The sequence below is a fragment of the Mizuhopecten yessoensis genome, unplaced genomic scaffold (genome assembly GCF_002113885.1).
Source record: "Mizuhopecten yessoensis strain PY_sf001 unplaced genomic scaffold, ASM211388v2 scaffold11171, whole genome shotgun sequence".
In the NCBI taxonomy this organism is placed as follows: Eukaryota; Metazoa; Mollusca; class Bivalvia; order Pectinida; family Pectinidae; genus Mizuhopecten; species Mizuhopecten yessoensis.
In genome coordinates this window covers 1,105,323-1,119,630 of record NW_018408915.1, presented here as the reverse complement: position 1 = coordinate 1,119,630, position 14,308 = coordinate 1,105,323, and the positions used below count along the sequence as shown (strand labels likewise).

Below are 14,308 nucleotides of genomic sequence, written 5' to 3'. Positions count from 1 at the left end.
AAGAGTATTATTTAAATTAAAATTTGTAAAAATGACATGGATTTTGTTATTTTAAGTATTTGATTCATTTACATGCTAGGTTCTTGCCGAACTCGATTTCCTACTAACACAGCAAAATATTCATTACTGTAGCAGATGGGCAGATTTTGTACAATTTCTTTTCGTCCTGGATACCAAAAATATTATGCAATGGTGATGCTTAGTTAACCTGCGTTCAAGTTGCAAAATTCTTTGAAAGGTAGAACTTTGGTTTATTGGGACTTTTGTCGAGATAAAATGACTTTACAGCCCATTCATAAAACGGTGCCAAAGATCTGCTCCAGAAAACATTATTTTAGCACTATAGGTAAAGGTCAAATCAGGATGCGACACACCATCTTCCCATGATGTACATATAGATACTATATGCAAAGTTTGATGCTAATTCATTAAACAGCTAGCGGTCGAGATATGCTCTGGAAGCCATTATTTAAGTACTCAACGTTAAGGTCAAATTGCGGCTTAACCCATTTTTGAACGAGAGTCTGCAGTCATTACATGGTGTACTTAAAAAGTTTTATGCCAATTCATGATACAGCGATCAATTTATGCTGGGGGAAACCATAGAGTATTCGAGGTAAATGAAGGTTAAGTTGGGGTTGCAGTGACCTAATGTTTAGATGCATTAGTCATAACACGATTCATGAAACGGCGATTAAGATATATGTTCAGGAAACCACGGATCAGTTAGGGTTACAGCGAGTGTTTAAGGATATAAACTTAATGCCCATTTGTGAAATCGAGCAAAGCTTGGGTGACCTAAAATTAGACTTCCAAAATGGAAGATGGGTACATTATATTTGGACCAAATCCCTCTCAACATTTGCCTGATTTATCAGGATTACCAGGTACTGTACGCGATAGTTAATATCGGTGCAAAACACTTGTCCTTCATTGCCTTCAATTGAATGCAAATACAGGTCACAGATTTCTCAAAATTAACATTCCTTCATTCCAGCAGGCTTTCGCTTCATTTTATATGAAAAGGTTTCAATACCGGACAGATTTCGACCCATAACCGTAAATGCACATCAAGGTCATGTATTTGTATGATCTCGACAGCCCTTAATCAAATCCAACTACATGAAAACAGGACCCCTGAACTTGTTTTTGTGGTTAAAATATCGTATTTAACAGCAGTTCATGAATTCAACTAATAACCCTGCAACCTTGATAAGTTGGAGCCAATGATTAATCTTTCAATATTTTGACACATTTGATCTACCAATGAAAGTCAAACTCATTTACTTGTACAAATTTGACAAAAGCAAGCTATCAAAGCGGGCCACTTGTCAATATCAGGACTCGGAAAATTGTTATAAAGTGATTGTTTTGACATATCTGACCTGCGAGACTGTGACGTTTAGTGCAAGTCTAGGTTATCATTAAATTATACAAAGTTTAAAAAGTCCCCCAACCCACCAAGCTTAGCTACTTGCAAAATAAAGTATCGTGATTCTTAGCCTAAACATCCCGAGAATAGGATTGTTTAAATAGACCGACAGAAATCACGCCAAGATATAAAGCTTACAGCTGAATGCAAGATTTGTCCAAATAACAATTTAACAACAAACTGGATCTCATGGATTTATTCAGCAATGACTGTACAGAGAAATTGGGATGGGAGAGCCTATGAGTTAATCCTCGTCTTCATCTGCAGCTCCTCCTGCACTGCCCTTCTTCACGTTCTTCCTCTTTACACGGCCTGTAAATAAGAGTTAAAACCAAGTTAAATTTCAGCCGATGAGCAATACATTTTAATGTACAGCTAACATGAACAATTCCTTGCATTTTGATTTTATGGATTTATTTTGAGAAACAACAAATATTTGTGATCTCTGGACTTCATGTTGACTCGTTAATTTTATATAAACATTTTAAATTACTATGGTAGAAGTTTGAAAAATGCAATAGGAAAAACCGCTATTTTAGAATTTTGAAACACGGTTCAGACTCGATTAATTAAGTACTTACCTGGACGACCGCCACCGTATGGAGACCTCAGGGAGAAGTCGATGTGTTTCTGGGAGTCCAGACGGACTAGGTAGGATGGGATGTTTACCACCTGCTTCCTTACTCTACAACCAGAGAAAAATGAGCATCGGCGTCATAGTACTGTCAATATTACTGACATTGCCCGATTATGTGCTTAGGCCAATAAATGTTTGTTTCAGGTAACAAACCTGGAAAAAATAGGGTAGATAGGTAGGCAAATAATTTTATTTTTAATGTATTTATTTTTATTTTTGTGAATTAATCTTTATTTCACATATTTTTGTTTGTCAAGAATAAGGTCAGACTCCCAGAACAGGAAGAAAGTAAATGTTGACAAGTGGCTGTGAACTTTGCCCGGCTAATGTATTAATCTTAGATACAAGTAGGTGATAAAATATCGAGGGACGGCAGTGAAATCAAGGGTAGGTTGGGATACCTGAAACAAACATATCTTTTTGCCTTATTTTCTTTTCTTTTTACTGAATCCTCTTACCAACTACTTCTTTGGTATTACAAGTATGGCAATTTAATAAGGACCATTACCTTTAACATGTACATGTCAAATCAGGAACCAGAACAGACATAAGGTTAACCACCTCATTGGCCTGTCAGAATTAATATTCAACCTCTCTAAAAGACATGCGACAATTAAAATCGTCGTAGTGGCCTTTTGTCGTCGAGGTCAACTTCAGTCAAGACTCGAAGAGGACCACAAACTGCCAGTTGATCCAAAAAGACTTAAAGCAACACAAAGTGCGCAACAGTGGCCTTTTGGGGTGGAAGAAGGTAGCTTCCTTGATCAACTTTTGCGACAGCTGAAGGGTGAAACAAATTCATATATAAGGTTTTATCAGAGCACAGATTTAATATTCAAGAAGAATCATGTAATCACCTAAAAATAAGCAAGCAACTACAAAATTTTCCTTTTTTTTTTACATTTCTACAATTGACTATGGAACCAAGATCCAAAGTAAAATGAAAGATGAAAATTATTTCCACCTGGAAATATTTATCATAATAAAAATCTAAATGACAATCTAAGTTAGTTAATAAACACTTGATTATATGCATTACCTGGAGTCTTTAAACACTATACTGTGAGTTTACTCCATTCGAGAAGAAGACCTGCAGTTACGAGTATCAAATACTGACTTTAAAAATCAATTGAATGTCGGGTAAATCATCTTGTGTCAGATTTTTAATTTTACCTGATATGTCTCTGTCTGATCAACACGCGGGCATGATGGATGCTCTTGGCCAATCCCAGCTTGAACACTTGTGTCTGAAGACGACGCTCCAAGAAATCTTCCTGGCGCAGACCAAGCACGTAATCAAGCTTCATCTTGGTTTCATCCAACACACCGATACGTACCAGTCTTCTCAGCAGTGCATTACCTATGAAAAGTATAATATTCGAAGAATGGTTTGGTTTGTTTGGTTTAATTTTACTCAATGTCTTATAAACAGATAAGGTCAAGAACGTGCCTGTGTGTGTTTCAGTGCATGCGTGCTCGTGTGTGTGTATGCAGGAGACAGGGTGTGCTTGCCTTGCCTCCATGTGCTACCGTAGATCTGATGCTGACTTTATAGTCCTATCTCACTGAAATCAACCTTCCTGTAAAGCGAGAATTATATGGGAGACCATTTCTCACTTGTAAATTGTAATCATTAATCTGATCAAAATTCAGTAGTATTATAAGAGTTTATTTTTATTCGTTTATTTGATTTTTTTTACTGTAAAAATGAAACTGTTCCAACAGCATTTTTTTCTGGTAACATTAGCAAATTATTCTGGCAACATTTTGTTTTCAAAATCTGAAATATATATAAAAAAAAAAAAAGATTTTCAAGAAAAGGGAAACCATGAAAACCTCGTGAGTTTGCATTATCACTTGTCTTCATCTAGCGAGATGTTTACCTTCAAAAAGTCGTTTGGGTTCCTTCTCATCCAGGGTGAGCAGCTCTCGGGCAGCCTTTCTGATTTTGGTCAAGGTGTACTTCACACGCCATACTTCACGTTTGTTTCTCAGACCATATTCACCGATAAGTTTCAACTCCTGGTCCAACCGTTCCTTCTCGAAGGGACGTCGGGGAGTTGTGTAGGTCTTACTAGCTACTAGCGGCACACGCGGCATGATTGCTTAATCTGTAATGAAAACGTCATTTAATTTAGAAATTGAAATTAACGAGGTAGGAATGCTTGTAAATTGCAAGATAAGTCTGGCATTTTTCACGTCCAAGAAAACGTTCGAATTACGATTTCTAAATAGTCAGAATTCAAATTCATTTGAGCGAGATTTTTCTAATAATAAGAAGTTGCAGAATCCTGTGCTCATACTACGCATCATTCCATCCACATGTCCCCCTCACGACCAACCCTCTCTACCCCCATTTCACTAAAGATGTTGATCTTTTACAAAATACCCGATACATTTTGAACTGCTTTAACTATCGAAGTAAAATAGTTACAACAATTTATTGAATTTCCTCAACGAAACACTATTTTAACGAAGGAAAATGAGCATTTTTATTCTGAAGATGAAACCACGTGTTACCAGTATGGCGGCCACATGGAAAAGGAAGAAAATAGGCCGCCAAGTGCTTGATATATTAGTACGCACCTAACTATCGAAGTGTTGTTTTTAATGATGTATATGCTATATGTCACACGGAGTAAAACTGTAAGTGATGTTATTTGTTTGCTTTGTACGTTCTTGTGATGTATTCAATAATTATCATCTGAAATTGACTTTTGTTTAGCACTATTTTCTCCCCTTTTCACTCACAAAAGAGGAGATAACTCTTAACTTTCAATCGCACTATTACGGAAAATTGTGAAAGACAAATTTCTATTTTCGGCGGTAGAATACGTAAATAATCAATTACAATAATCTATGTACGTCATTAATTTCCGGTAACAATGTGTGGCAAATAAGTGTATAAGACTCACTTTCCCAGCACTTTTGTTTCATGATCACTTTAGATGTGATGTAAAAAAAAAATAGTGAAATGTATAACATTTTATAAGAGTTGCCTCCCCTCTATCAAATGACACGGCTACTAGGCACCAAATAGGCACTGTTTATTTTTTATCACGCTTCTAAATAAAATAGACATATCACTGTTCGAAACACAAAATAATCGAATTCCATGATCTATCATTCATATCTATTTCAAATCGAGCTAGATTTAGATTTGATTTCTTGCTGCAGATCTAACGTAGTTTGCACCTGTTCACTTTTGACACGAGTCAGTGGATTATTTTCAATTTGTGTGCTAAATTCCTTCAAAATAGGACAAACACGAAGTTGCGAAAATAGGAAACATATAATGTAAAAGATTTATGGCCATGTTATATACTTTATATTCTGTATATGATATGTAATTCAAATTGATATATCTCTATTTTCATTAGAGAGATTTCTAGTTTGTATATATATTATCCGCCTAGAGAAAAACATTTTACACTGTACATTCAAGATAAGTGACGCTCAGTATACTTTTTTAAAACTGGGATATAGAAAAAAATATTTTGCTGTTTTATAAACTATAAAAAGGCATTCGAGTTTATTAATAGGCATCGTCTATGGTTCAAGCCTATCAGAGGGTGTGGCAGGCAAAATGCTTACTATAATACTTTCATTGTACCTGTATATCACGTGCATATATATGGTGCCTTTTTAAAGGATGAACCTTAATAAAACCGCATATGGACTACGCTCTTTTGGTAATATATATACAGCATGCCAAAAATTAATTGCACTGCAACATGCAGCTGTTTCGTCCATCTCGGACTCATTGGTGATCATTGACTACAGGAGCCGGAACGTTAGAAATCGGTAACTCCTGCAGTATGTATAAATGGTTATTATTTTACACTTTGTAATTTTGATGGCTATGCATTTGCACAAAAAAATCCTGTGGTCAATTTTCACTTTTCAGTAAAAAAAAATAGTATCGAAGCAATAATACTTTGAAGGAACAGCTAGTGTTATCCGTGTATATAATATACCTCTGATTACCTCTTCGTTGACATTGGTGTTGTTTATGTCCTGACACGCGATGGCGTCTGTAGATACGATCCAAAGTTTCTTCGCCGTTTTTAGCATTATTCAGACTGTTTATGCAGCAAACGACTTCGATCTAACCTTGGGGGACCTAGGTGAAAATGGCGGTGACGACTTCATGGATTTTTTTTGCTCAATGCTTGATTCGTTGGTAGAAGCCACCGGAGAAGACGCGGAGATTGTACATTTCGTTTTCCTGAAAGTACTGAAATATACAGATCAAATGCCTTTCACCTCTACCGTTACCTCTTCGTCGACCACCGTTGTTAGCTTGAAGTAGCGAATGTAGGAGCATCTTGGTTCGGTAAAATACTGTGGTAACCGCTTGTGTAACATAAAAACTGGGATAAAACTTGGACGGTATATTTTTCCAGAAAGTGTTTAATTAAACGAGATTTAAAAACAGTCAACAGATGGGGCTTCTTCTATTGAGTTGGGAAGGGAGTTCCAAGAATCCACCACTCTTCTACTAAAAATATTTTGAGTGACCCTGGTCCTGCTCTGTTTTTTAATAGTTTTTTGTTGTTTCCCCTAGTTGTTGTTTGTGCAAAGGTGAATAATTTATCTTTATCAAGTATATCAATGTACTTGATTATTTTGTAAACCTCTACTAGATCATTGCGTTTTCTTCTATATTCCAATGTAGGTAGGCCTAGTCTTTGTATTCTTAAATTACACGGAAGGGGTTTTAGAGATGGAACTCTTGGTAGCTCTGCGCTGCACATTTTCTAAGGCTATTTGGTCCTTTTTTTAAGTAAAGTGGACCAGACCTGGGTGGCATATTCCATGTTGGGCCTAATGAGACTCTTGTAAAGTGTAAGAAACATAGTTTTATCCATGTAAGTAAATGTCCTGAAGATTAGTCCTAGTGTGCAATTTGCTTTGTTGACAGATTGACTCACACGGTGGTTAATTTTCAGTGTGTTGTCAATTATTACACCCAGGTCTCTCTCTTTAGTAACTTTCTCAAACTGTTCACTTGAGGGGAAGTGATATGTAGAATCTTGGTTTAGGTTACCAATATTTAGATGTTTACATTTTTTGTTATTTAATGTCATTTTCCAATCTGATGTCCATTGGACGATGCTATTGATATCAGTTTGTAGTTCTGCAGTCCCTGTTTGCCTAGAGATGTTTTTGAATAGTCTTGAGTCGCCAGCAAAAAGTTTAACTACACTGTGTTTGACTATATCAGGGAGGTCATTGATATAGATTAAAATAAAAGAACTGGACCAAGGACACTACCCTGGGGCACACCACTCGTTACATCCACCAGACCAGACATTTCACCGTTTATGGATACTCGTTGTTTTAGATTTGAGAGGAAATCTTGAATCCACTGGAGGATTTTACCAGTTATTCCGTACCCTTGAAGTTTTTTCAGTAAGCTTTTGTGAGGGACTTTATCAAATGTTTTACTGAAATCTAAGTATAAAGTATCAAACTTTTCTCCGCTGTCTATTGCTTCTACCAGTGTTCCAATACTTCCAATGGGTTTGTTGTACAAGATTTCCAAGATCGAAAACCGTGTTGGTGGAGAGTGAAGAGGTTGTTATTGTCCATGTGTTCTAAAATTTTGTCGCGTATTAGTCTTTGTAATATTTTCCCTGGTATAGATGTTAGACTTATTGGGCGGTAGTTTTAAACTTTGTTGTGGTTTCCGCTCTTGAAGATAGGTGTTACATGGGCAGTTCTCCAGCCGTCTGGAATCTTCCCTTCGTCAATCGATTTTTTAGATATGATCTCCAAGGGTTCAATGATTTTTTCAGATGTTTCAATAAGCAGTTTTGGGTGAAATATGTTGAGTCCAGGGGTCTTGTTGGGGTTAAATTTCTTCATAGCTTTTTTATGAGTTCTAGGGTGATTTCTATATTTAACTATATCATAGCCTACATTGTTCCTGATACATGAATACCAAATAGTTTCCATTCCTAGGGCCCGCGGTGGCCAATTGATTAAGGCGTCTGACATTCTGCTACCACTAGACTTCCACCACTGGGTCGCTGGTTCGAGGACTGCGTGGGGCAGTCGCCAGGTACTGGCCGTAGGTCGATGGTTTTCTCCGGGAACTCTGGCTTTCCTCCACCAAAACCTGGCACGTCCTTTAATGGCCATAGCTGTTAATAGGACGTAAAAATCAAACAAACTAAACCAAACTTCCATTCCTCTTTATATTTTGAGTTGAAAGTGAAGAACCCACAAAAATGTCCGACACTTGCATGTGCCTGAATAAAATACCTTAACCGGTGTTTGGAAAGATTGCAAAATACAAAACACAGTTAGTTTGAAAATAATCTTTAAAAAAAACGAGAATATATATATATATTATTCAAGGTGACCTAAATGATATAATTATTTGAATTAGACTATTCTTTTGCGCGTGCAGATATTTCTCATGTGATGCAAAGCAAAGCTGTGCGTTTTTACCATATCTGATGCTGTGGGCAGTTGTACTATTTCGCCAGTTTATAACCTGGATTATTTGGAAAAGACTTTATATGTCTCATAATTTGTATAAAAATAATCGATAAATTATAAGACACAAAGAACATGGCCTCTCTCTCTCGGAGTGACGTTAAGATGAGCGATGTTTTTCCACGGCTGCTGAAATTCAACAACTGTTTTTGCATCTCATCATGATAAAAGACCCTATCTCAAATGTTTGGTCTAAAATCCCCACCAGCTCCATTTTCAATCGTCATTTGGTTTCTCAATTTGATACATGAAAGCATCGATATATTTATATGGTTCGTCAACACATGAAATCATCGCTTGGTAGACTTGCAAACACTATTTCAAGTCATATAATGTATAGTAGTTTTGGCGATCAGTATGATCGTAAGTCTGACAGAAATTTAGTAGATCTAGAAGTTAAATAGAAACTTTTTTATTCGTACCTTATTAATTAGCAAATATGCAACAACAACAAAAATGCGAGTGTCCTCATTCAACAAGTCCGACCGGATTACTGGTTTAAATTTGCAAAACAGGGGAGGTATTTTTAAGTGCTTAGGAAATCGCCCGAAACATGGGAACACGCCAAAAAACAGAGAGAGCACCATGATGCTGAAGACCTTTGATACTCCTATCATGAAACGAGGAGTACTATATATCGTCGAACTCTGGACACGGATGACTACGAACCCGTGCTACCATCATCGTTTATCAACAAAGCCATCAAGGGATCGCATGATGATGTCGGACATCCTGGAAAGGACAGGACATCATCACTGCTACGGAAAACGATTTTCACTAGCCAGGGATGGACCGAAATGTTGAGGAGTGGGTAAATGGGTGTGACCGGTGCCGCGGTTAGAAGGAAATCGCCTTCAAATACGAGAGAGCGTGGCCACTTGTTAGTATCGTAACGACACAACAAATGGAACACTGTATAAATCAGGTACCCCCATTCTTTTAATATATGTATGTTTACTCAAATATTGTTCCGATAGAGACATATATTGTGATACTAAGGGAGATAACTCGCAAGGATTGTCGGAACAGTGATGTTGCGTGATCACGTGACTAATTTGTTCCCGCCAATAAACATTCCTTAAAGAAGGTCTTGTTGTGTCTCTCTCTAGGTCCATCCAGCGTGGAACCCGAAGGACTCGGGGGTAACTAAATTTGGGGGCTCGTCCGGGATCCGGCAGCATCATGGATGATGCCAGGCACCAAAAACTGATGACAGCAGTACGCAGTCGGTTGTTTGTTGCTGACAGTGAGGACCTGGTGAAAGTGTTGACGGATATCAAGGAGGGAAGTGATATTGAGAACCTCTCCAGGGAGGAGATATTGCTCACCTTTGAAGAAATCCTCGAGGATGTACAGGAGGAGACGGATGGTGGTTTGTGTAAGCTGACCAAAATCTTGAGCGGTTTTAAACCCAAGAACAATCTGTTCATAAAGAAAGAAGATGAACAACAGATATTGACTGATTCTGGATCAAAATACATGGACACGAGAGTCACATGGAGGAAAGATTTTAAAGTTCAGGGCCAAGTCGGCGATACACCGAATTGTATCAGCTTTGTTAGCTTGATGGGACAGATTCAAGTGGGGCAAGAAAATAAATACTCGGACTCTGAAATACTAGATGGAGTTATCAGGGCAATCCAGCCCTCTTCGAAACTTAAAAGTTATTTAGAGGGCCGTAGTGATTTAAACCTCTCAGATCTGAGTTGTATCGTGCAATCCTTTTTCAAGGAGCGAACATCAACTGAACTACAATATATATATCAAGAACTGCATCAGTTGGTGCAAGGATCTAAGAAATCATTACAGGAGTTTCTCTATCGGGCATTGGACTTGCGTCAGCAAATACTGTTTGTGTCATCTGGTAACAAACTGAGACCAAAGTATGACCCTGAATTGGTTGAAACCCAGTTTCGTCATGCATTATCAACAGGGCTTAGGGAAGTTGTGTTGAAACCAGAAGTTGTGGCGCTGATATCGGGATATCAGACAGACATTGATTTGATAAAAGATTTAATACTATCTCGAAGCAGCACAGTGAAAGAACACAGAAGTTACAAGGGAAGAAAGTAGCAAGAAAACTGTGCAAAGGAATAGTGTTGACTCTATATGAGGAAGGAACGATTATTAACTATCGAATATAACGCCTACAAATGAAGTTAATGTTTTGATAGTACTATTTATATTCAGTCCAAAACGTTTTACAAAAATAATGCTTCACTGTGGGACACCCATTTCCTGTTTGTAGGCGTTCGAAAATGCTGTTCTATTCTGTTCCTGAAATACTCTGTCTGATGGGAAGTTGGAAATAAAATTAGGTAAATTACCTCTTATATCTGTTTCGTGCAGATCTTACATGATTCCATATTTCCACGTTGTTTCGTCAGCCTTTTCCAGATCCAAGAAGACAGCAACTAAATACATCCTCGCGCACAAAGGATTCAAGTCTAACCAAATGGTCTTTGTACCTCTTCTAGATCTAAAACCACTTTGAAGTGGTGATATGATGTTATTTGATTCTACATTCGTTCGAGGGTTTTACAAATGCAGCTTGTGAGTGTTATTTGGCGGTAGTTAAAAAACACAGTTGTCTTTTCCTGGTTTAGGAATAGTGATGACCGTTATTTTTTTCCCATGAACTAGGGACTTTTCCGGTTTTATATATGTCATTAAAAATTTCTAGAAACGTTTTGAGTGATGATTCAGATAGATGTTTTAGAAATTGATACTGTACACCATCGGGTCCTGTTGCAGAATCATTAGATTTTTGCGACGATTCCCGGAGTTCTAATAGTGAAAATGGTTGATTGCAATGTTCATTGTTGTTAGAGGAAAATTTTAAATGTTTCTTTTCTTTAGATGTTTTTTTTTATTTGTTTGAGTGGTTTCAAGTTAATGAATTTTTGGCAAAAGCGGAACCTAACGCTTTTGCAATATCGAACTTTATTGTAATTATTTCGTGGTGTAGACACTTTACTAGTAAAACTCGTGCAAAATGCGATATTCCCAGGTGTGCAGCAAACAATGTGATATTTGGTAATTGAACCGTTCTCATGGAAATGATATTGGAATGAGTATTTATTTCTCACATGATCGTATTACTAGTTGGATATATATAAGGTAGGCATAAGCGTTAGTCGTATGGGTTTTTTTTGAGGGCGGTTTGTTTTGATTTTTGGTAGTAGGGGGAGGGGGGAGGGGAGGGAGGCGCAGGTGTTGTGCATTAGAAAATTTAATTGGTCGAATTTTAATATTATTTCCACTTCTTTTCTTAGATAATTGATATCTTTGATGTGTTCCATTTCAATTTTATTCAACTGATCTGATAAAAAAAAAGTTGGTTCAAATTCGTGAAAGTGTTCTTTTTGTATAGTTAAGAAGTGTCACCTTTCGAACACGTTTAACAAATGCTAACCGCTTTGACGAGTAATACGCTTTTTCTACCCATCGAGACCAATATTCGTTACCAAGCAAGAACATTATAAAATGTCGCCGCTTCATTAGATACAACAGCCGGAAGAGATTGTCTGTGGGGAAGATTTCAAAAACAGGAAAAAACAATTATTTCAAAAATCTCTATAGAAAGCTTTTTAACCTACATTGACAGCTTTAAGATATATTTTTGTTAACAAAAACTGCAAGACATGTTCGATGACATTTCAAAATGTTCAGTAAATGTCATACCATCACGAAAAAAATCTTCAGAATTTAGAAATTTTATTAAAAGAAATAATATAGTTTATCCAAGGGTGGCATAAAACATTCATTTTGAACGAAAGTAAACCTATTCAAATCCACAAAATATGTGCATCCGTAAAATCTGTGTCTTCTACTTAGACCATAATAATGGAGACATAGGTTAGTGTGCTGTCTCCAATGCAACACTTGTTGGTACCTCAATCTTTTCATTTTTTTAATACATCTTTTTTATCTGCAGCGTCTCCCTCAGCAACCGTTCTCATCTGACATTAGCTTATGTGGGAACGTTCATTTGGAAAACGTCAATATCACTTCGGACATATTGTGAAATCTCCAATATGGTTATTGTTTTAATATGGAAAATGAGCATTTATGGTATACAATTGTTATATGTTCAGATTGCAATATGAATAAGGCCATACAGATAAGAATACAATATGATCATAGATATGTAATAAAACGTTGTACTTGATGCATATTATAAAGTTAAAACTTTGTTGAGACTTGGCTTTCTTTCCCAGTTGGAATTACTGCTGTAGTGGCTTCACATTTCTTCTTATACATGTGCATTTTCTTCCGTAGGAGTAGATTACAGACGATCAACACCAGGATGATAGCAACAAGGACTCCAAACATTGCCCAGAAAGAGGACGTTCCATAAAGGTCATCCGAAATTAAACACAAGAAATGCCAACGGTATTGCACTGGACACGGCAAATGATTGATAAACTATACCAAATTGGCAAGAGAGCAAATCTAACGTAAATTCAATATGTAAACAAGTGGAAGAGAACAGGCCAAGGATTGCTGCTAAACTCCTCTCTTTGTCCAATTTAAAACTATAGGAAGAAGGTAAGGATCGATGCTAAACCCATCTCTTTGTACGATTTAAAAATACAAATTCAGTAAATAGACTTATGTTCTCCTTCGTTCCTCATCCGTACATAAATCATTTCGTATCTATTTAGCAATAATAACATAAACCAAACAATTGCTTTTCCAATTTAATAGCCTGCGAGATTCGTGTACAGCAATATTTCGAACATCAAAGGAATACAATTTTAAATGCCAAGATTAGCGGAAACAGAAATTTTATGATCAAGATCATCCAAAACATAACCATCCGTTGCTTTCTCGCTGGCCCATCTGACATGTGCTTTAAATAATCTCTCTGAAATGCCATTGTTAGCGGCTATAGCGGCGCCACAAGCCCTCAAGCTATGTAGACCAAATTCTGACTTTTTTAGTCCAATTTCCGAAATTGCGCCCAGAAAATTCTCACTAACTCTAGTGTAAGAAAGAGCTTGATTTCGACTACATAACTTATATGTTCCTGTAGATTTACAAAAGGAAACACCTCTGAAAATGTATGAATCTGCACCAAAACTTAACCCGGCAGCTGTAATGTATTTCACAAAACAAGCAACTGGACAAGTTTTCTTCCCTGTTTTCGCAATCACCACAACGTTGCCTTGACGATAGACATCTGTTTTGCTATGAACAAGTGTAATTTCAAGGTGTGAACTTTTCAAAACGCAATTTGACATTTTTAAATCGACTAGTTCACTGAATCTGAAAAACCCTGCAAATCCTAAAATGCACAAAGTGCATAACCGTAAATCCTTAACGTTTTCCGAGTTTCCGTACTTTCTAAAAATGGACTCTATATGTTCCACAGAAATGGGAGATTTTTTAAAAATAGGCTTAGAAAGAATACGTTTAGCTCCTTCTAAAGATTTTAAAACAAACTTGTCTGTACATGGATTAGGCAAATCTGCGAAATCATGTTGCCACTTTATGCTATAGAAATGTGAATTAAGGGTAGATACCGAGACTGACTGTTGAACCAAATAAGACAAATATACGGCTACTGTACTACTTCTAGAGGGCAGATATCCCAGGCCCGTAATACGACACCAATCTTTAAATTTAGCGAAATTCGAACAGTATTGCTTGTCTGTAGAAGAAGCATGGCTGGCCTTTAACACAATTTAGATGCTGCTTCACAAAGCAAAGGATGGCCTTTCATATCC

General features: G+C 36.9%; 1 protein-coding gene across 1 annotated transcript; it reads right to left on the bottom strand.

Moving 5' to 3' along the window:
* Positions 1 to 1,612: 1,612 nt before the first annotated feature.
* LOC110467360 (40S ribosomal protein S9) lies at positions 1,613 to 4,634 on the bottom strand. The gene is made up of 5 exons (XM_021524475.1): positions 4,590 to 4,634; positions 3,953 to 4,180; positions 3,243 to 3,429; positions 2,014 to 2,117; positions 1,613 to 1,744 (listed from the first exon to the last, which is right to left on the bottom strand). The coding sequence occupies exons 2-5, from the start codon at positions 4,167 to 4,169 to the stop codon at positions 1,677 to 1,679; spliced, it is 576 nt and encodes a 191-aa protein (XP_021380150.1). The 5' UTR covers positions 4,170 to 4,180; positions 4,590 to 4,634; the 3' UTR covers positions 1,613 to 1,676.
* Positions 4,635 to 14,308: the final 9,674 nt, after the last annotated feature.

What these genes read in the sequence shown, in the direction of transcription:
- LOC110467360 (XM_021524475.1), bottom strand. Translation starts at nt 4,169, where the DNA reads ATGCCGCGTGTGCCGCTAGTAGCTAGTAAGACCTACACAACTCCCCGA. An exon ending in ACCCAAACGACTTTTTGAAG is followed by an intron (nt 3,430 to 3,952) that starts GTAAACATCTCG and finishes TACTTTTCATAG; the next exon opens with GTAATGCACTGCTGAGAAGA. An exon ending in ATCAGACAGAGACATATCAG is followed by an intron (nt 2,118 to 3,242) that starts GTAAAATTAAAA and finishes CTCTGGTTGTAG; the next exon opens with AGTAAGGAAGCAGGTGGTAA.